This window comes from Seriola aureovittata, chromosome 5 (assembly GCF_021018895.1).
Source record: "Seriola aureovittata isolate HTS-2021-v1 ecotype China chromosome 5, ASM2101889v1, whole genome shotgun sequence".
In the NCBI taxonomy this organism is placed as follows: domain Eukaryota; kingdom Metazoa; phylum Chordata; class Actinopteri; order Carangiformes; family Carangidae; genus Seriola; species Seriola aureovittata.
In genome coordinates, this window is record NC_079368.1 from 10,861,552 (window position 1) to 10,876,632 (window position 15,081).

The 15,081-nt window shown below is 39.2% G+C and overlaps 2 protein-coding genes across 2 annotated transcripts in view; both read right to left on the reverse strand.

Annotated features, from left to right (window-relative positions):
- Window positions 1–3,892, reverse strand: part of bin3 (bridging integrator 3) — a 29,015-nt gene extending 25,123 nt beyond the window's left edge. Inside the window, exon 1 of the mRNA XM_056376242.1 lies at window positions 3,733–3,892. Within this exon, the coding sequence (XP_056232217.1) occupies window positions 3,733–3,740 (8 nt within the window). The 5' untranslated portion in view covers window positions 3,741–3,892. The remainder of the gene's footprint in view (window positions 1–3,732) is intronic.
- A 195-nt stretch (window positions 3,893–4,087) lies between these two features.
- egr3 (early growth response 3) lies at window positions 4,088–13,346 on the reverse strand. Its single transcript, XM_056377264.1, has 2 exons — window positions 12,674–13,346; window positions 4,088–9,920 (listed from the first exon to the last, which is right to left on the reverse strand). Exons 1-2 carry the CDS (start codon window positions 12,825–12,827, stop codon window positions 8,842–8,844), a joined length of 1,233 nt encoding a protein of 410 aa, XP_056233239.1. The 5' UTR covers window positions 12,828–13,346; the 3' UTR covers window positions 4,088–8,841.
- Window positions 13,347–15,081: the final 1,735 nt, after the last annotated feature.

Below are 15,081 nucleotides of genomic sequence, written 5' to 3' on the forward strand. Positions count from 1 at the left end.
ACTGGCAAACACATGGAGTGAAGTGTGCTTCAGGGAGGGAGAGGGAAAATGTAGCAGGCAACCAGAGGGAGGATGGTAGTCACTGTGAGAATCATTTCTAATGTTTCTTCACACAGCAATATTTTCGTAGGGGCTGTCACATTTAGAAACATTGGTAAATCAGGTCCTGTGAACCCAGAACTAGTGTCTGACATGGCAGAGACCCGGCCACAAGACAGAAAACATGTGTTTTATACAAACTGAAGTCCAAATTTTTATGAAAAGAAATCTAAGCCCAGTGATGACAGGTGTGGGGTAGTTCAGCTGAACACTGGCCTGGTACTTTCTACTCAATATTTTGGACAATTTGATTAATATAATCTGCTGATATTTTAAATGTTACAGTACTTGAATCCAAAGAGTCACTTAACCATTGACTCAAGTAAATACCAACAAATAACTCAAGAGATATATAAATATGTACGTTTTCGGGAATTAGATTTTTTTTTTAGAGAATCACAGTAACTTGAGAGGTTAATGGTAATATTCAATCAATGCCCACTTGAGTCCAAGATGCATAAAAAAACTGCTCTGTTACACATTTGCTGTCATTATCAACAAGTTGGTCAACTTGCATTTACAGAGCTATCTGATCTTTGCTTTAATAGGCTGCACGTCACTGCCATCAAGCAAGCACGTAGGCATGAACAAAGACATAACAGTCTTTTTTATCCTGGACACATTATGCACTGACTGGAAGAACCAATGGCTTTTCACTAAAACTGCCAATGTGTATGCCATTAGAGGGGTAGTGCATCATTCGACCTTGGATATTCCATGGAGCACAGAAGGCTGGTTGAAGATGTTGGGAAGTGGAATTGTTCAGATGATGACCCCAAAGTCAAAGCTCTCACGTCATAGAAGCAAGTGTGCAGGCCATGCTGGAATGCATCAGTCAGCAGAGCCCATAAAAGACTCTTTTCATTGGTCGAGCACCCCACTCTTGACCTTGTGTTTGGCAGTGCGTGCTGGTGGAAGCATCCCTTGCCAGCTATTTACTGTCTGATTGAACTGAGTGACGCAATCTTGCTTACTTGATTACGGTTTTCCTTGAAAATGACACTATGAATGTGTAACCTATTATAAAGCAAGTTAATGCACATACACAGGCGTATTGAAGGAGTTTGTAATTTCCTCTTGAACTGCATTCATGAATAGTGTGAAACAAGCACTGACTTTACGCAAACCTCTTTTTAAACTCAACAGCCATGCACAATTGAGGACTGGTATGACAAACTTTCCTATACTTCAAAAATAAATCAATTATAGTTATAGCTGAATCCTTAGTAATAGAGTGAAATTCAAAACGTACTGTCCAAAGGAAAAGACAGAATACAACTATTGTGGATGTTGGGTTGCAAACTTCCTAGATGTTGTAGTAGAGACCAAGCCCAGCTTCATTGCCTGCATAGCTTGAAAGCCTAAAATGACAGGAAGATATACCAATTTAACTATTACTGTCAGTAACAGTGGCTATCTTTTTGCATACATTTTTGTCAAATAACCAAAAGGTTCCAACTCATCAACACTTAACACACATAACAAAGACAATGACACTTCACTCCCTATTTGACACGGGAATAGGTTACACACCTTGTTGGACCTGGTGGGAAACCTGTTTCCCAGTGACAGAAAACAAATCTTTCCCAGGAAACATGAAACAACCTGTTGCCAAAGAAGACAAGACAATACAGTCCTACCACAGTAAAGAATACAATGTACAGATGTATGTACAATTGTTACAGTCTAAGACTCTAGCTATTTACATAAAGAGTCAAAATGAGGAGAAACAGTGGAGCCAATGATGAATAAACTCTCAGACACCCTTGAGCAAAGTTTTTCTTACAAGCGAAGGTTTTGGGAGTTTTTCTTTGTCTCCAGGGAAAACTCGGCTAGAGTCAGAACTAGTGCTGATGTAGGCCTGTAAAGCTAATTGAGACATTGTGTGCCATGTTGAAACATTATCTAAATAAACATACCTTGTCTGAGAGAAGTCACGAATCAGAAATGCACAAAACATATTCTGTTGTGAACAAATACTTTTTTTTCCTGTTGCCATTTGGCTGAAAATGATAGCACAGCCTCATTTGCTCTTGTTCACTTTTCAGGGAGGTTGCAAGCTAGAAGGAAGATCTCTGACTACAAGACTCAAGGACTCAGCTAATAAATGTGCAGCTCATCCATGCAGACTATGTCATAAGACCAACTGTTCACTCCACTTGTTGTCATTCACTTTAGTTAATTTCATTGTCTTCTGACAGTAAACACTGTCCAAATCTTCAAAGGGACCCAAGTATGTACTGTGTGTGTATATATGTATATATATTGCACAAATAACTGATAATCATTTTCATATTCCTTGCTGATTAGATTTGAAACTATTATTATCATTATTGGATAATCTTCCAATTATTTTCTCTATTAATCTTTATGAAATAACAACCAAAATGGTGAAAACTGCCTATCAGAACAAAAGGTGACATCTTGAAACTGATTGCTTTGTCCAACCAGTTGGACCAAATTATTACTTAAGACAAAGAAAAGCACCAAATTCTCACATTTGAGACGCTGGAATCAGAGAATGATTGGCATTTTTGTTTGAAAAATGAATAATTGGTCATCAATCTTTTTTGCAATTGATTTTGTGTGTCATGTAGTTGTTCCATTGACTAATTGTCTCCACTGTAATACTGATTAAAGTGACTTTAGTTGTCGTGCTAGACTGACAAATAATACAGGTGCTTCCAAGTAAACACAAGTCAGAATCAGGGTCTGCAGACATAACTATGTCAACTGTGCCCTTAAAACCTGACATTAGCAGTTAGTAACTTCAAACATGTGTCTTGTTAGCCCAAACCTAAGGCATGTATAAGGAAGGAAGAAAGCCATTTCTTTACACATTTAAATACATGGGTGACCAAGAATATACCGGATGAAACCCACAGATGTGTGGCAGTAAACATTTACCTAAATTCAAGGAAATACTATCAATTCTTCATTACTGTATGCTACATAGATGATAGCCCATACAATGCCACCACATCTGTACTATGTCCAAACAGGAGTAGAAATAGTAACAGAAATCGTCCTCAGTGGTACAGAAGTGCTTCTCAAAATGCTAACGTTAGCCAGAGACAGCTGACTGCTGTCAACTTCATTTCCCTTTAAATGGCTTCACTGCTGACCCTGCTGACCTGACATTTAACTATATTGTGTTATTTATAATAAACCTAGCTATAGCCAAACAGTATAAACAAGCAGCTAGTAGCTAATTTTATTTCTGGAGATGACTTCATTAATGTTTTCAGCCTTTCAAACTAACTATCGTTGACTAGCTTAGCCACTGATGGCTGAAGACTTTACCAAACAGGTCGAAGTTTGCAACAACGGTCGCTTTGCAACCGCTTTGTTTTGTTTCATAAAACACACACCACTTTTGGGCAAAGTATCAACATATGAAATGTTATAAAACGAGTATGTTTGAAAAGTATGTACATGTTTTTTTCGTCATCCGTGAGTTTAACAAGCTAGCGCTAACTCCTGTTCTACTACTGTTTGTGTAGCGCTTCCGGGAAATAGTCGGAGCCCGGACGACGAGCCGTCAGTTTTAGGTTATTATGAATGTGTCGTTTTCTAATTATATTTTTCTATCTTGCTAGTACCTTAATTTAATGATGTAACCAGAATACATACCAGCTCATTTTGAGTGAACTTTTATTCCGGTTTCATAGGGTTGTTTTATTATCTTCCGAGGACCTCATCCCTTTCTACCAGTCAACTGTAGAGCATTGAACAGGAAGTCCGGAGCTTAGCAGTTCGTGTTTCCTCTCAGGAGTTTTTTTTTTCTTTATCAGAAACGAGCAGAGCGAATAGTTACTATCATGTGCTAATGTAATAATATCAGACGGTGAATGCTCACGTGTGAAACGTTTTCCTAAAACGTTCGTAAATAATGTTTATTAGTTTCATTTTGCCTGTGTGTTTGTGTTGGGTACGCGCACGGGCGTGCGATCGAGCGCGTGCACGCGGGGACCCAAGTAAACTGAAGGCAAGTGATATTTTTCTTTATTCAAGTACTTACATAGAAATAACAAAACAATTGCATTACAACAAACTGAAGTGCCAAGTAAACAGGGGAGTACATCTCCCCATCACAAGGATATAGTAAAATTCATTTCAATAATCAGCTCATCATAAAAGGACCTTATTATAAGGTAATAAAAACATGAAATAGGCTAAAGACATCCACAACATTTTAAACAAGACCCCTTGTTTTCTTAAAAAAATAAAAATAAAAAATGAAAAAAAAGCCAACAGAACAGTTATCCCAGTGTGTGTTTCCAATTGTCTGTCTTGAGTTGTTAGATTTATCCCATTTCACCCAATGTGACTTTTATTTTCATGCATAATAAAGAAATGAGCACCACCGACAGCATCTGAGGGTAGCACTTCGGAACATTTCCGTGCACATGCAAACATGAGGATATACTGTAATGAAAAGGAAACACAACACAACAGAAAACAGTGAGTATTGACTCCATCTGAACACCATAGTGTCACTGTTGAAGACCACAAAATCCCTGAAGCCACACTGTAGTCCATAAGATGACATGAGTAGCCTATAATATCTACACATTATTGAAATCTCTTCAAACGTGAGTTGTTCTTTTTTTTTCTTTTTTCTTTTTTTTTGAAATCCTGTAATTATTAATTGTGTCATGAGTGAGCCCGAGCCTATTGCCTTGCCCAAGGCCAACTTCACGGAGATTAAATTAAACAGTTAAACACAAACATTAGCACAAGGCTGCCTTCAACTGCAAGCAGACTGAGGTCACATTTATGATTTGTTGCTCCTGTGGAGTTCTCATCACGTATTGTTTTTGATCAGCCAACCCTGCAACCCAGTTTGGCACAAAGATGGCTGCTGATGTTGGCTCAGATCCAACATGGAGCAGAGAACGAGGATGAGGCAAATTCCAATTTCAGAGCGTTCAGCTGCCCACTTTTGGACAGTAAAACATAAAAAACATAAAAATAAATAATTCTTTGAGAAGCATTATTAGGAGGGGGTGTTTTTTGAGTTTGTTTAACAAGTCACTGACATATATTTATAGCATTCATACATTTAACAGAAGGATTATTGTTCAGAGGAACATCCTGTATTGTTGTTCAACCACCAAACTATATTGAGGGAATGGGATCATACAAATTTTACAAAATCTATCCGTCCATTACAAAAATGTCACAGAAGAAAAGTGACAGAGTCAGATGATATGACTGATGAAATATTGAGTTTGCAAAGTTGTAATTACATGGCTTCATTTAGATGTGGAAATAGTTTGGTGTAGTCTCCGCCTTACTCTGCATCAATCCTTAACACAAAGCAACATAAACACAGTTTTCTCTTAAAGGAGGCCACATTCTACATAGCCTGCTATAATTTAACAAAAAAAAAACATTCTCACCAGCAAAGTGTCAAATCTAGAGCACACAAGAGCATAATTTTTGGTCAAATAAAGTCAAAATGATCGAGTTTATAATGATAAGTGTCTAACAGCAAATTATTCTAGGTAAACATTATAAAGATAAACATTTTATTTTTCTTATTACCTCATCTACTACAAATATTATTTTGTGCTGACTCCATGCACATCTTAAGGACGTTAAAGATAGAGGCCACCACTCATTGCAAGATTTAACCTGGCTAATCCCAATCTAATGTTTTAGAGGTAATTACCTGGGATCCGAAATAATGCTGTGTAATGTAATATGTAAAAAGTTCACATTTCAAGTGTTTGATAAGTTACGGTTTTCATTTCAGTTGCATTTTATTGGGATAAGCTCAGAAATGTTTCATTTGTCAATGACCATCTATGCAATAAAATGATGTATTTTTTCTTATACAAAACTATTGATTTACAGTTAGATATTGCAGGGTGTGTGAACTTTTAAACTATCTGTAAAAGTGCTAGGAGGTTTGTTCATTTAACCATGTAGATGAGTTGAGAAAAGACTCTCTGAGGCCAAATTAATTGGAAAATAAGTGGACACTTGCCAGGAAGCACAGCAGTGAAAACTGGTTGTTACAGGAAAGGGAAAGCATGGCCTTGGAAACTCATTTCTGTATGCACTGTGTTCTCTGTGGCACTGCTTTTCTGAACCTCTCTTTTGGCCTTTGCATTTTTCAGTCGATATTCTCTTTATTGCCATGTCTGCTGACCGGTACAATATTTTTATCCCAGCAGATAACAATATTTATATAAATTCTTTAACTCGCGTACACAATACACTTCTTAATAGTCAGAGAGCACAGCCAATAACCATAAATACTCTCTGTCAAACTAGATGGAGAGAAGAATGTTTCTTTTAAAAGCAGGCTTAAAGACTTTAAAGATTATAATAGAATCTGAAATTATTTGACTACACTGACAAGGCTATTGCTCCTTAAACAGTAATGGAATAAATGCAAATGAGTTTGGTGTGGTCCCTAACAATATTTTTGCCATCTGTGTTTTGTGCTAGCCTTGACAGAAGTACATACCTCAATATATTATTAGTTTTGTTCATTCATTTTTCTTATTTTTAATCAGTTTTTGACCAAAAGAGTACGAGATGAAAATGCAATGTTAATATCCCGATTATTACTTTTTTCTCCTCAAAACCATAAGACAGTCTTGAAAAACAAAACTTTCTGGTTTTATAGAGGTAAAGCAAAACAACATTTTGGAGAGAAAGAAAAGTTTTATCAAAATTGTTGTCAATATAATTATAATACACTTAAGACCCAAGAGATGCCAATGGCAGAGATGAGCCTATACATAGTGCCTCATTGAATGATAAATGAGGCATTCCCTTCTGTCAGCACAAAGATCAGTAAGGAGCCACATGTGAAAAATATTTGCGGTGCCCTGTAGTGTATTTTGCTTAAGAAAGGATTCAATCACTTAGTCTCTGAGAACATCTACTGAGGAACAACCGTTGTTTTCTATACAATGGGGAAGATGTGTTAATTGAAATAATTGATTGCAACTATAATGGAGATACACGAAATGTAAAAAATCTTGTAATTTATTCAGAGAACACATTAGTGCTTCCTTAAACCAGTTACCACTTTAAAGCGTACAGATGGTGCAAATGCTATTATTCTTTCTTTTTAAATGGAAGATAACACACCATATTTGGCACTATTTTAGTGCTACAAAAATTTTTGCAATGACCTATGACAACAAAATATTTGTATTATAACTACATTACTAAAAGCTTTACACATTCCGCACAAGCATTCAGTCAATTGAAAGTTCTTGTTTATGCAGACATTTGTATTTACATAGTGTGCATGAAGGCATGCACATATATGCACAATTTAATACTGAGTTATGGTGCATTTGACATTTGAGTACAAAAGTGAAACTTCTACTATAGCTACCTGCATACATATTTGTACTGTACAAAAACAAGTCCTTAGTTTACAACTCAGTCTCAGTCTCTCTGTATTAGAAAAGATGTAAACATGGATTTGGAAATTTTAAATTTTCTCCTACCATATGTTGCTCATCTTTTGTTGATTTAAACAAGTAGTTGAGTCTTTTTACACTGTGAAGCACAGACATGGGGCCTCATTCATCTTTTTCCTTATTCATCTTTGCTTTCATATACTCCTGGTTTTCAACCCAGTGTCATTTATTTAAGTAGTTCAGTCTGTCTAACTGTGCTCTTAGTTAATTTGATTTATGGGTTGGTGACACATGTCATGAATATATTGCATATAATTGCAGAACTCAAGAAAACTGAAAGAATGAACAGTATTGGTGAGCTTTTAAAAAAAAAAAGCAACAGAAATTATATCTGGTAACACCACAAAAGCCACCATATAAAAAGGCAACAAATATACACAGTGTCTCTCAGTGACTACAAATAAATAAGTATTGGCAAAGGCATTGATTGCTGCAGGCATGTTTCCTTTTATAAGTACAGGTAACAGGACAAGACATTGGTTTGCTTTGTGTGACCCATTCAGTCATTATCTAGATTTAACCAAACTGTTCAGGTAAATCTAAATCTAAGATATACGGTGTTTGAATCTGATCTTTCCTTGAACTCAACGTGTGTGCTAAGCTGATATCACTTTTATGTTTGGCAAATGTCAGGCACAATAATATGAACCAGGTTGGCTGTATCACCACATTACATTTGGCACATTCTTTTTCAGAAAACAACATTCAAATAGAAAATAAAAAAAACACTACACCTCAACAAAAACAACAGAAAGACAGTCAAGTGCCACTAATAAGGTATCCATGACAGTACACAAATATAACCAATTGCACTTTTAAACAGCCTAATAAAATTAATGCATACATCCCAGACAGCTCATCTTTTAGCTAAGCTCCATTATAATTGTGTGTGTTTCGACCCTTATGATGGATTCTGGCTTCCGTCCAATTTAGAAATTCTCAGTAAAATTTACAAAAGTGTATCCGCCCTAAAACTATAGATAAAGATATAGATACACAGTGGCCTTTAGGACAGAATGTGCCAAGGTGCCCTTCTTTGTGTTGGCACTGTGTTACAGTAGCTGAGGCTCTGAGTTGCTTGAAAGAGAAGGGCGTAGCAGCCTTTCCCCTCTTAATTAAACTAAAGGCATCCATCTCAAAATAGAAGGACTACAACCGAAAGGAGCAGGGGATGTAAAAGAGAGGGAAAAAAAAGTCACCTATTTATCTCATAGTGGACGTGATCCCTTCTTCCTAAGTCTCTTTATGGGGCATGGTGAGGGTTCAGTCCAAGTGCACGTAGTGACGGTCATGATGTTCCCACTGTTGGACCCCCACAGGAGCTGGGTGGCGAGCTGTGGCTCCCAGCTGCCCCACTGCTCTTGTCAGCTGGCTTCTTGTCCTTCTGTTTCAGGTGAACCTTTGCGTGTCTCTTTCGCTCGTCACTTCTGGCAAACTTGCGTCCACAGAACTCACAGGAGAAGGGTTTCTCGCCCGTGTGTGTGCGGATGTGTGTGGTCAGGTGGTCACTCCGGCTGAAGGAGCGCATGCATATTCGGCACTGGAAGGGTTTGTGACCTGTGTGGATGCGAAGGTGACGTGTGAGCTCGTCTGAGCGTGAGAAGCGTCTGTCACAGTTCTCTGCCGGACAGGCATGCGGCCGTTCATGGACAGGGGTTTTGCTGGGACGGTTGGGGTACTTCCGTGGTCGGATGGGTTTCAGGGTGAGAGTCTGTGGTGGTGGGTGGTGCTGAGGAGGGTGCTGCTGCCCGCCGATGAAACCTGGGTGAATTTGCTGCTTGTCTTTGAACGCTCTGATGGTCTCCAGGGGTGTGATGGGTGGAGGGTTGACTCGGATAGGGTCCATGGTCTGGAAGGGCTTGTGCTCCATCACACCAACTTCCCCTTGATGATGGAAAAGGTTGTAGTCAGGGATCATGGAGAAAAGGCTGCCATCCATGGAGGCTTTGGATGTGGAGTGATAGTCATTGCCAGGGTAGGCTAGAGCTGTGCTGGTGGCAGGGCTGTGGTGGAAGGAGACCTGATCCTGGTACAGGTCACTGCATGTGGAATAGGCAGGCAGTGGTGGACCATATACCTGTTCCATATCTGACGTCTGTCCGCCCATGCTGGCTGCGGAGGATGATGTCTGCGTTGTTACCGTGCCGGGTGATGGAGAAACACCCAGGATCCCTGCGCTGACGAGACTTATGATATTGTTATCAGAGCACCAGCCAGAGCCACCAATGCCACCTGACGGAGGAGTGTCAAAGGCAAACTTCCCCAGATAGGTGACAGTCTGCCCGCTGCGGTTGGACTGGAAGCTGGATCCATACTGAATCTCTGCGGTTGCTTTCTCGCTTCCCATGCCCAGATCCATGATATTATCTACATAAAGCAAATAAAAAAACAGATATCATGAACAAATCATCCACGTGGTTGTTCAAACATGAATATGAAATGCAATCAGTTGAGAAGAAAAGCCTGTAAAAGTGATCATGTGGCACAAGTAATGAAAAAAAAGTCTAGAAAATTCACTTAGTCAACCTATGTGAAGTTGCAGTGACAGTCCTGGGTTTGTCCGAAATTCAGCTCTTTTGCATATTTCTGTCAATAGTGTGCCAACAAGAGATCAAAAATACAAGAAGTCCAACACAGTTCATAAAGAAATGTGAGCGCTGTCAGACCTGTAAGTTAAGTGAGTGACTGCTGCATCTGAGACAGTGGTGTCTCTCTCTCTCTCTCAGATCCCACAAGCTCTCATAAATCAAGACCTAAACACCCCCTTTGATCCAGTCATTGTGTCCCTCAGGAGTACAGCCAAACTGAATGGCAAGATCTGATTTCTTTACAGCGGGGAGGATTATAAGGCAGACGCCACATCTATCATGCTCAAGGATTCAAAACACATTTGCAGCAAAGAACATCTGCAAATAACGGGGGAAAAAATTTAAGTGTCAATCCAATCTCTGCTTTAGTTAGCTTAACAAATTTACCTGATATTTTACTTCTACAGGATCCTACATTTCTCACCAAACACACACACATGCACGCACGCACGCACACACACACACACACACACACACACACACACACACACACACACACACACACACACACACACACACTTATAACTTATTCCAAAGACGCCATAAAAAGCATCAAGTGCAGATGTGTTTAACGGAGATACATTTATGTGCTGATCATGCTCTGAAGGTTAAATGTGAGACATTTGATAAGAATTCTTACATAAGTTAAAATAGACATCACTTTTCATTTGCAGGAATTCATACACAAAGGTGCTTATATATTCACTCCCACTAATTACAGCCTGCTGGAATTTGGTTAAAGGCAAATTATAATGAAACAAACAAAACCAAAATTATGTATATGGCACAATACTGTTCAACACACAAGCAATGATTCACAATGACATAATTTTGTTTATGTGTATGACATGAAGAAAAGAAGTCAGAGCTGACATGAATGCATTTTAGTCTGAATCTTTAGTCTTTTGGAGGTCATCTGAGTAGTGTGATATTTAAACAGAATGAGGGGCCTGAAATAAAGTCATCACTCTTTTCTTATACTTCAGTACTGAGGAGACCAGCACACACCTGCTCCACCTGTTAAATCACAGCATGGTACTTTTAACAAAAATATATCAGTGATAATTTCCAAAAAAAGCATATGTGCAGAAAAAATTGTATGTATATATATATATATATTCTGTTTTTAATGTGAAATTCACCTAGAGCAGATATAATTAAAACAGCAACACACAGTTGTACTCTGCAGCATCTTTTTTTTCCCCATATTCATCCCGTTTGTTTAAATATCTCCTGTCAGAGCTCACATAATATACATTTAATTGCCATGTTTATAGAAAAATGAAATATAACACATGAATGTCATAAACTTAATAGTCGCTTATATTTAATTAATCGACACTCTATATATACGTATAGGTAAAAATAATTATAGCCTATACTGTTTATTTTATTAAGAGCTGGCGCTGAGATCATTTAAACGCACACTTCTTCGCTAAATCAGGGGGAATATTTCGGGTTTTAATTCAAACCCAGGTGTTGTTTTAATTTGTGAACAAAAAAAAAACTGAAACATAAAAACTGAACAAAGCTCAACAAGGTGAACGTGAATCTTTGTTCACTGCATCACGTGCTGATCTTCTCAGCCACATCAGGAAACTAAAGATTTAGAGTTTTTCGAGAAGCTTTGACCCATCACCTCTGAAGGTGAGTCTGGACAATTAGTGATTGATTTAATGCCAATCTACAACACTGAGCCGAACCAACAAGTCAGCTTCATGATGGCGTCTGAATTCATCAGAAATACATGTTCTGGACTAAGCAATAAATCTATCAATACCTCCGGCCTCGCTTTTTACTCAATATAAGATGGTTCACCGGCCTGGCGTCTAAGCATGTTTCATATAGGAAAAAAAAACAGCTACACACGCCTACAAAAAGCCAATCTGTGACATGTTAATAGAGTTGTGAATGAAAGTCATTGTATAAAGAAGTTGAGCCGTCATTGCGATAGATGTTAGATTAATAAATTACATTAGTAGTTGAACCCCTTTAATTAGACACATTTCCTCATATTTCAGTTTAAATCACTGGCCGTTTGCGTTTTAATGATCAGTGCGTAAAACAGCCTTTTTCCACAACCAGTCACATCACAGACATTTCCTCAAATACGCCTCAGCTTTGGAGAATCAGAATCACTATAAATACAGCAGGTTTGCTTAAATACAATATCCTATGCCCATGTTTTTGTTTTTAAGTTTTGAAACGAGTAGCCTACAGTTGCCCCTTTTCGCGTTGTGTTTGAAATCCTGACATTTCGGCTACGGACAAAAGAAAAAAGAAATAGAAAAAAAAATCTCACGGCCGAACTGAAAGTTCCCTATTTCAAATGTGTAACTAATTCACAGTGGGGTGTGTTACACCTGACCCCGAAAAAGTATTCAGGACGGGAATCTGCCTTTGTGCGCAACAGCCAGAGCGCAAACAGGTGCTCCAAGCCCCAAGACAACTGTTGCCTTCCGCGCACAACGCAGTTTGAACCACTTTAATGAAAACGCACACACACACACCGAAAGTAGAGTAAAATCTTACCTGTGTTCATTTGTGAATAGTGGTTAATAGATTCCGTACTGGTGAAAATATTCATAGACGTCGGGATGTCCTCTTCTGGGTAGAGACTGTCAGGGATCGTGTTTATTAAACTGCTCATGGTAAGAGGGAGCTTGTCCGCTAGTTTCCCTGTCATAGCAGTTATATTCAGTCCGACATTTATAAAGGACAACGCGCAGGTATCCAAGTAGTTGCACAAAAAAAAAACAGCGGGTGTTCTCAAAGTGGAAAACACAGGTGTAGATCAGACGTGAAAAAGACAGCAGAGAGGAGCAGGGATGGATCCTGTTGCTGTAGCTATCCAAGTATCCCGCGGAGGACGAGCAGCGCCGGTTATCTCCTCCTGTGTGATCACAGGCTATTGTTGTTATTAATCTGATCACTGTGGAAGCTGATGGGCTGCTTGTGGGGGCATTTGAAGTCTGTGAATCAATGGAGGAGGTGGTGGTGTTGGTTGCACAAGAGCGGCTCTACTTGCTCTATTGGAGCTGGATAGGGGACTCCAGTCTGCCTGTATTAAATAGGGGGATGGAACATTTGCGTGACGTAGATGACCATATATGGACAGAGCGCCCAGCACCAGGCTCTCCGCGCGTCAGTCGGTGGAAACTACTGTGGAGGCAAAAGGCTCCGACAGATAGGTAGCTACAAAGTTTACAAAAATCCACATGTCACCTCCAGCTGTGTCCTTCTTCGGGATGAGCCGGGGGTTCTCCTTTCTCTCTGTCATTGTGGAAAACATTATAGTGATTGAACAGCACGTTATCTTTATTATTGTCAGGCATTATGGTGTCTTTAATAGACTAACAGGTACATTGCAAGCTCTTTATGCGGCTGTGTGTATGTGTGTGTGTGTGTGTGTGTGTGTGTGAGAGAGAGAGGGCGAGTGAGGAGAGTGTGTTGTGGCTACAGGGGGTGTTACTCATAAAACAGACTACTTTATTTCATAAGTTAGGCCCACATACTGTTTGTTAATAGTCCACCATTACTGACTAGGTATTGGAATATATTTATTTTTTGGCTTTACACTCAAGCTTCTTTTTTCCAAAGAAGCTCAGATAGAAAAATGAATTTGCAGCCCAAGTGCTTTGATTTTGTTCTTGGCTCTTGGTGAACACACACACACACACACACACACACACACACACACACACATAGACAGACACACACACACACATACACACACACATAGACAGACACACACACACACACACATAGACAGACACACACGCGCGCGCGCGCACACACACACCTTATGTCCTGTATATTGCAGAACACCGGTTCAAACCCCCCTTTTCATGCAGCAATACGGTCTTACAAAGACACTAATTGACGGACTTAATCGCTTGTAAATATTGCAAGGGCTTAGTAAATCCAGAGGCTTGCTTTGACTTGGAACTCAACTTGATCGCTTAAGTGGAAACTCCAAATAAGGCAGTGTCCGGCCCCGCCCCTTCATGTCTCTATTTGGACATGTGAGTTCCGGGTGAAGTGGTAGTGGAAAAGTGATCGGAAGCCACAGACGTTTAAAGAGATGACAGTGGACAAAGCGTCATGGCTCTCTTTTCACTAATTTACCAACTTGTGAAAAAATACCTCTGGTTGCCTTAAAACGATTTGAAAAATAAAACGCCTTGTTATTTGTTTTATTACACAGAAATCCAAGAAAGACTGAAAGCCTCTGGGGTCACTTACTGATCTCACATGAAGCCTTTCACTATCACATCATATTTATTAGCTTTTGCACTCCCACTGAACTCCTTTTTCTTAGTTTTGGTAAGAACATTTTCTATTTTCTGCCGAAGCTGTGGCAATATAAAACACAGGCTTTTGCAAAATCCACAGAAAATACTGAATGAAATGTCAGTGCCTGAATATTCAGACCTGAGAAATTAATAGTACCTCAATGAACCAGAAGTGTAAACAGAGTGTGTGGGAGAATTAGTCTGAATCATGCTCGGTGTTTAGGGGGCTTAGACAAACAGAGCAGCCAGTGATCTTGTGTGTCTCATTACCACAGGCAAGTCCTCTGTGTGTATGTCTGTGTGTGTTTTAAGAGTAGCAGTCATACCAGCGGGCAGAGCAGAGTCCTCTCAGGGTGCCTTTCTCCCAGTCTTGTCTCTTGAATCAGAGAAATAGACAACAATGTTCCTGATGGACTTGATTCAAAGTTGAACAACATCTCTTTTGTCTGACCAAAGATAGATTTTTTATGTTGAGTTCATCCTCTGCCTCATACTGACTCATTCCTTTAGCCTGTTCTCTGCATCATTTTTTGCACATTAGTGTAGGTCAAAAGGCAACACAAGTTAAAATTGTCATGTCTTGTGTTTGTGTTGTCAGAGTTGAGGCTAAAAGTTGCACGGTGTCTATCTGCATGCTGTATGTAC

What these genes read in the sequence shown, in the direction of transcription:
- egr3 (XM_056377264.1), bottom strand. Translation starts at nt 12,827, where the DNA reads ATGACAGGGAAACTAGCGGACAAGCTCCCTCTTACCATGAGCAGTTTA. An exon ending in CTATTCACAAATGAACACAG is followed by an intron (nt 9,921 to 12,673) that starts GTAAGATTTTAC and finishes TGCTTTATGTAG; the next exon opens with ATAATATCATGGATCTGGGC.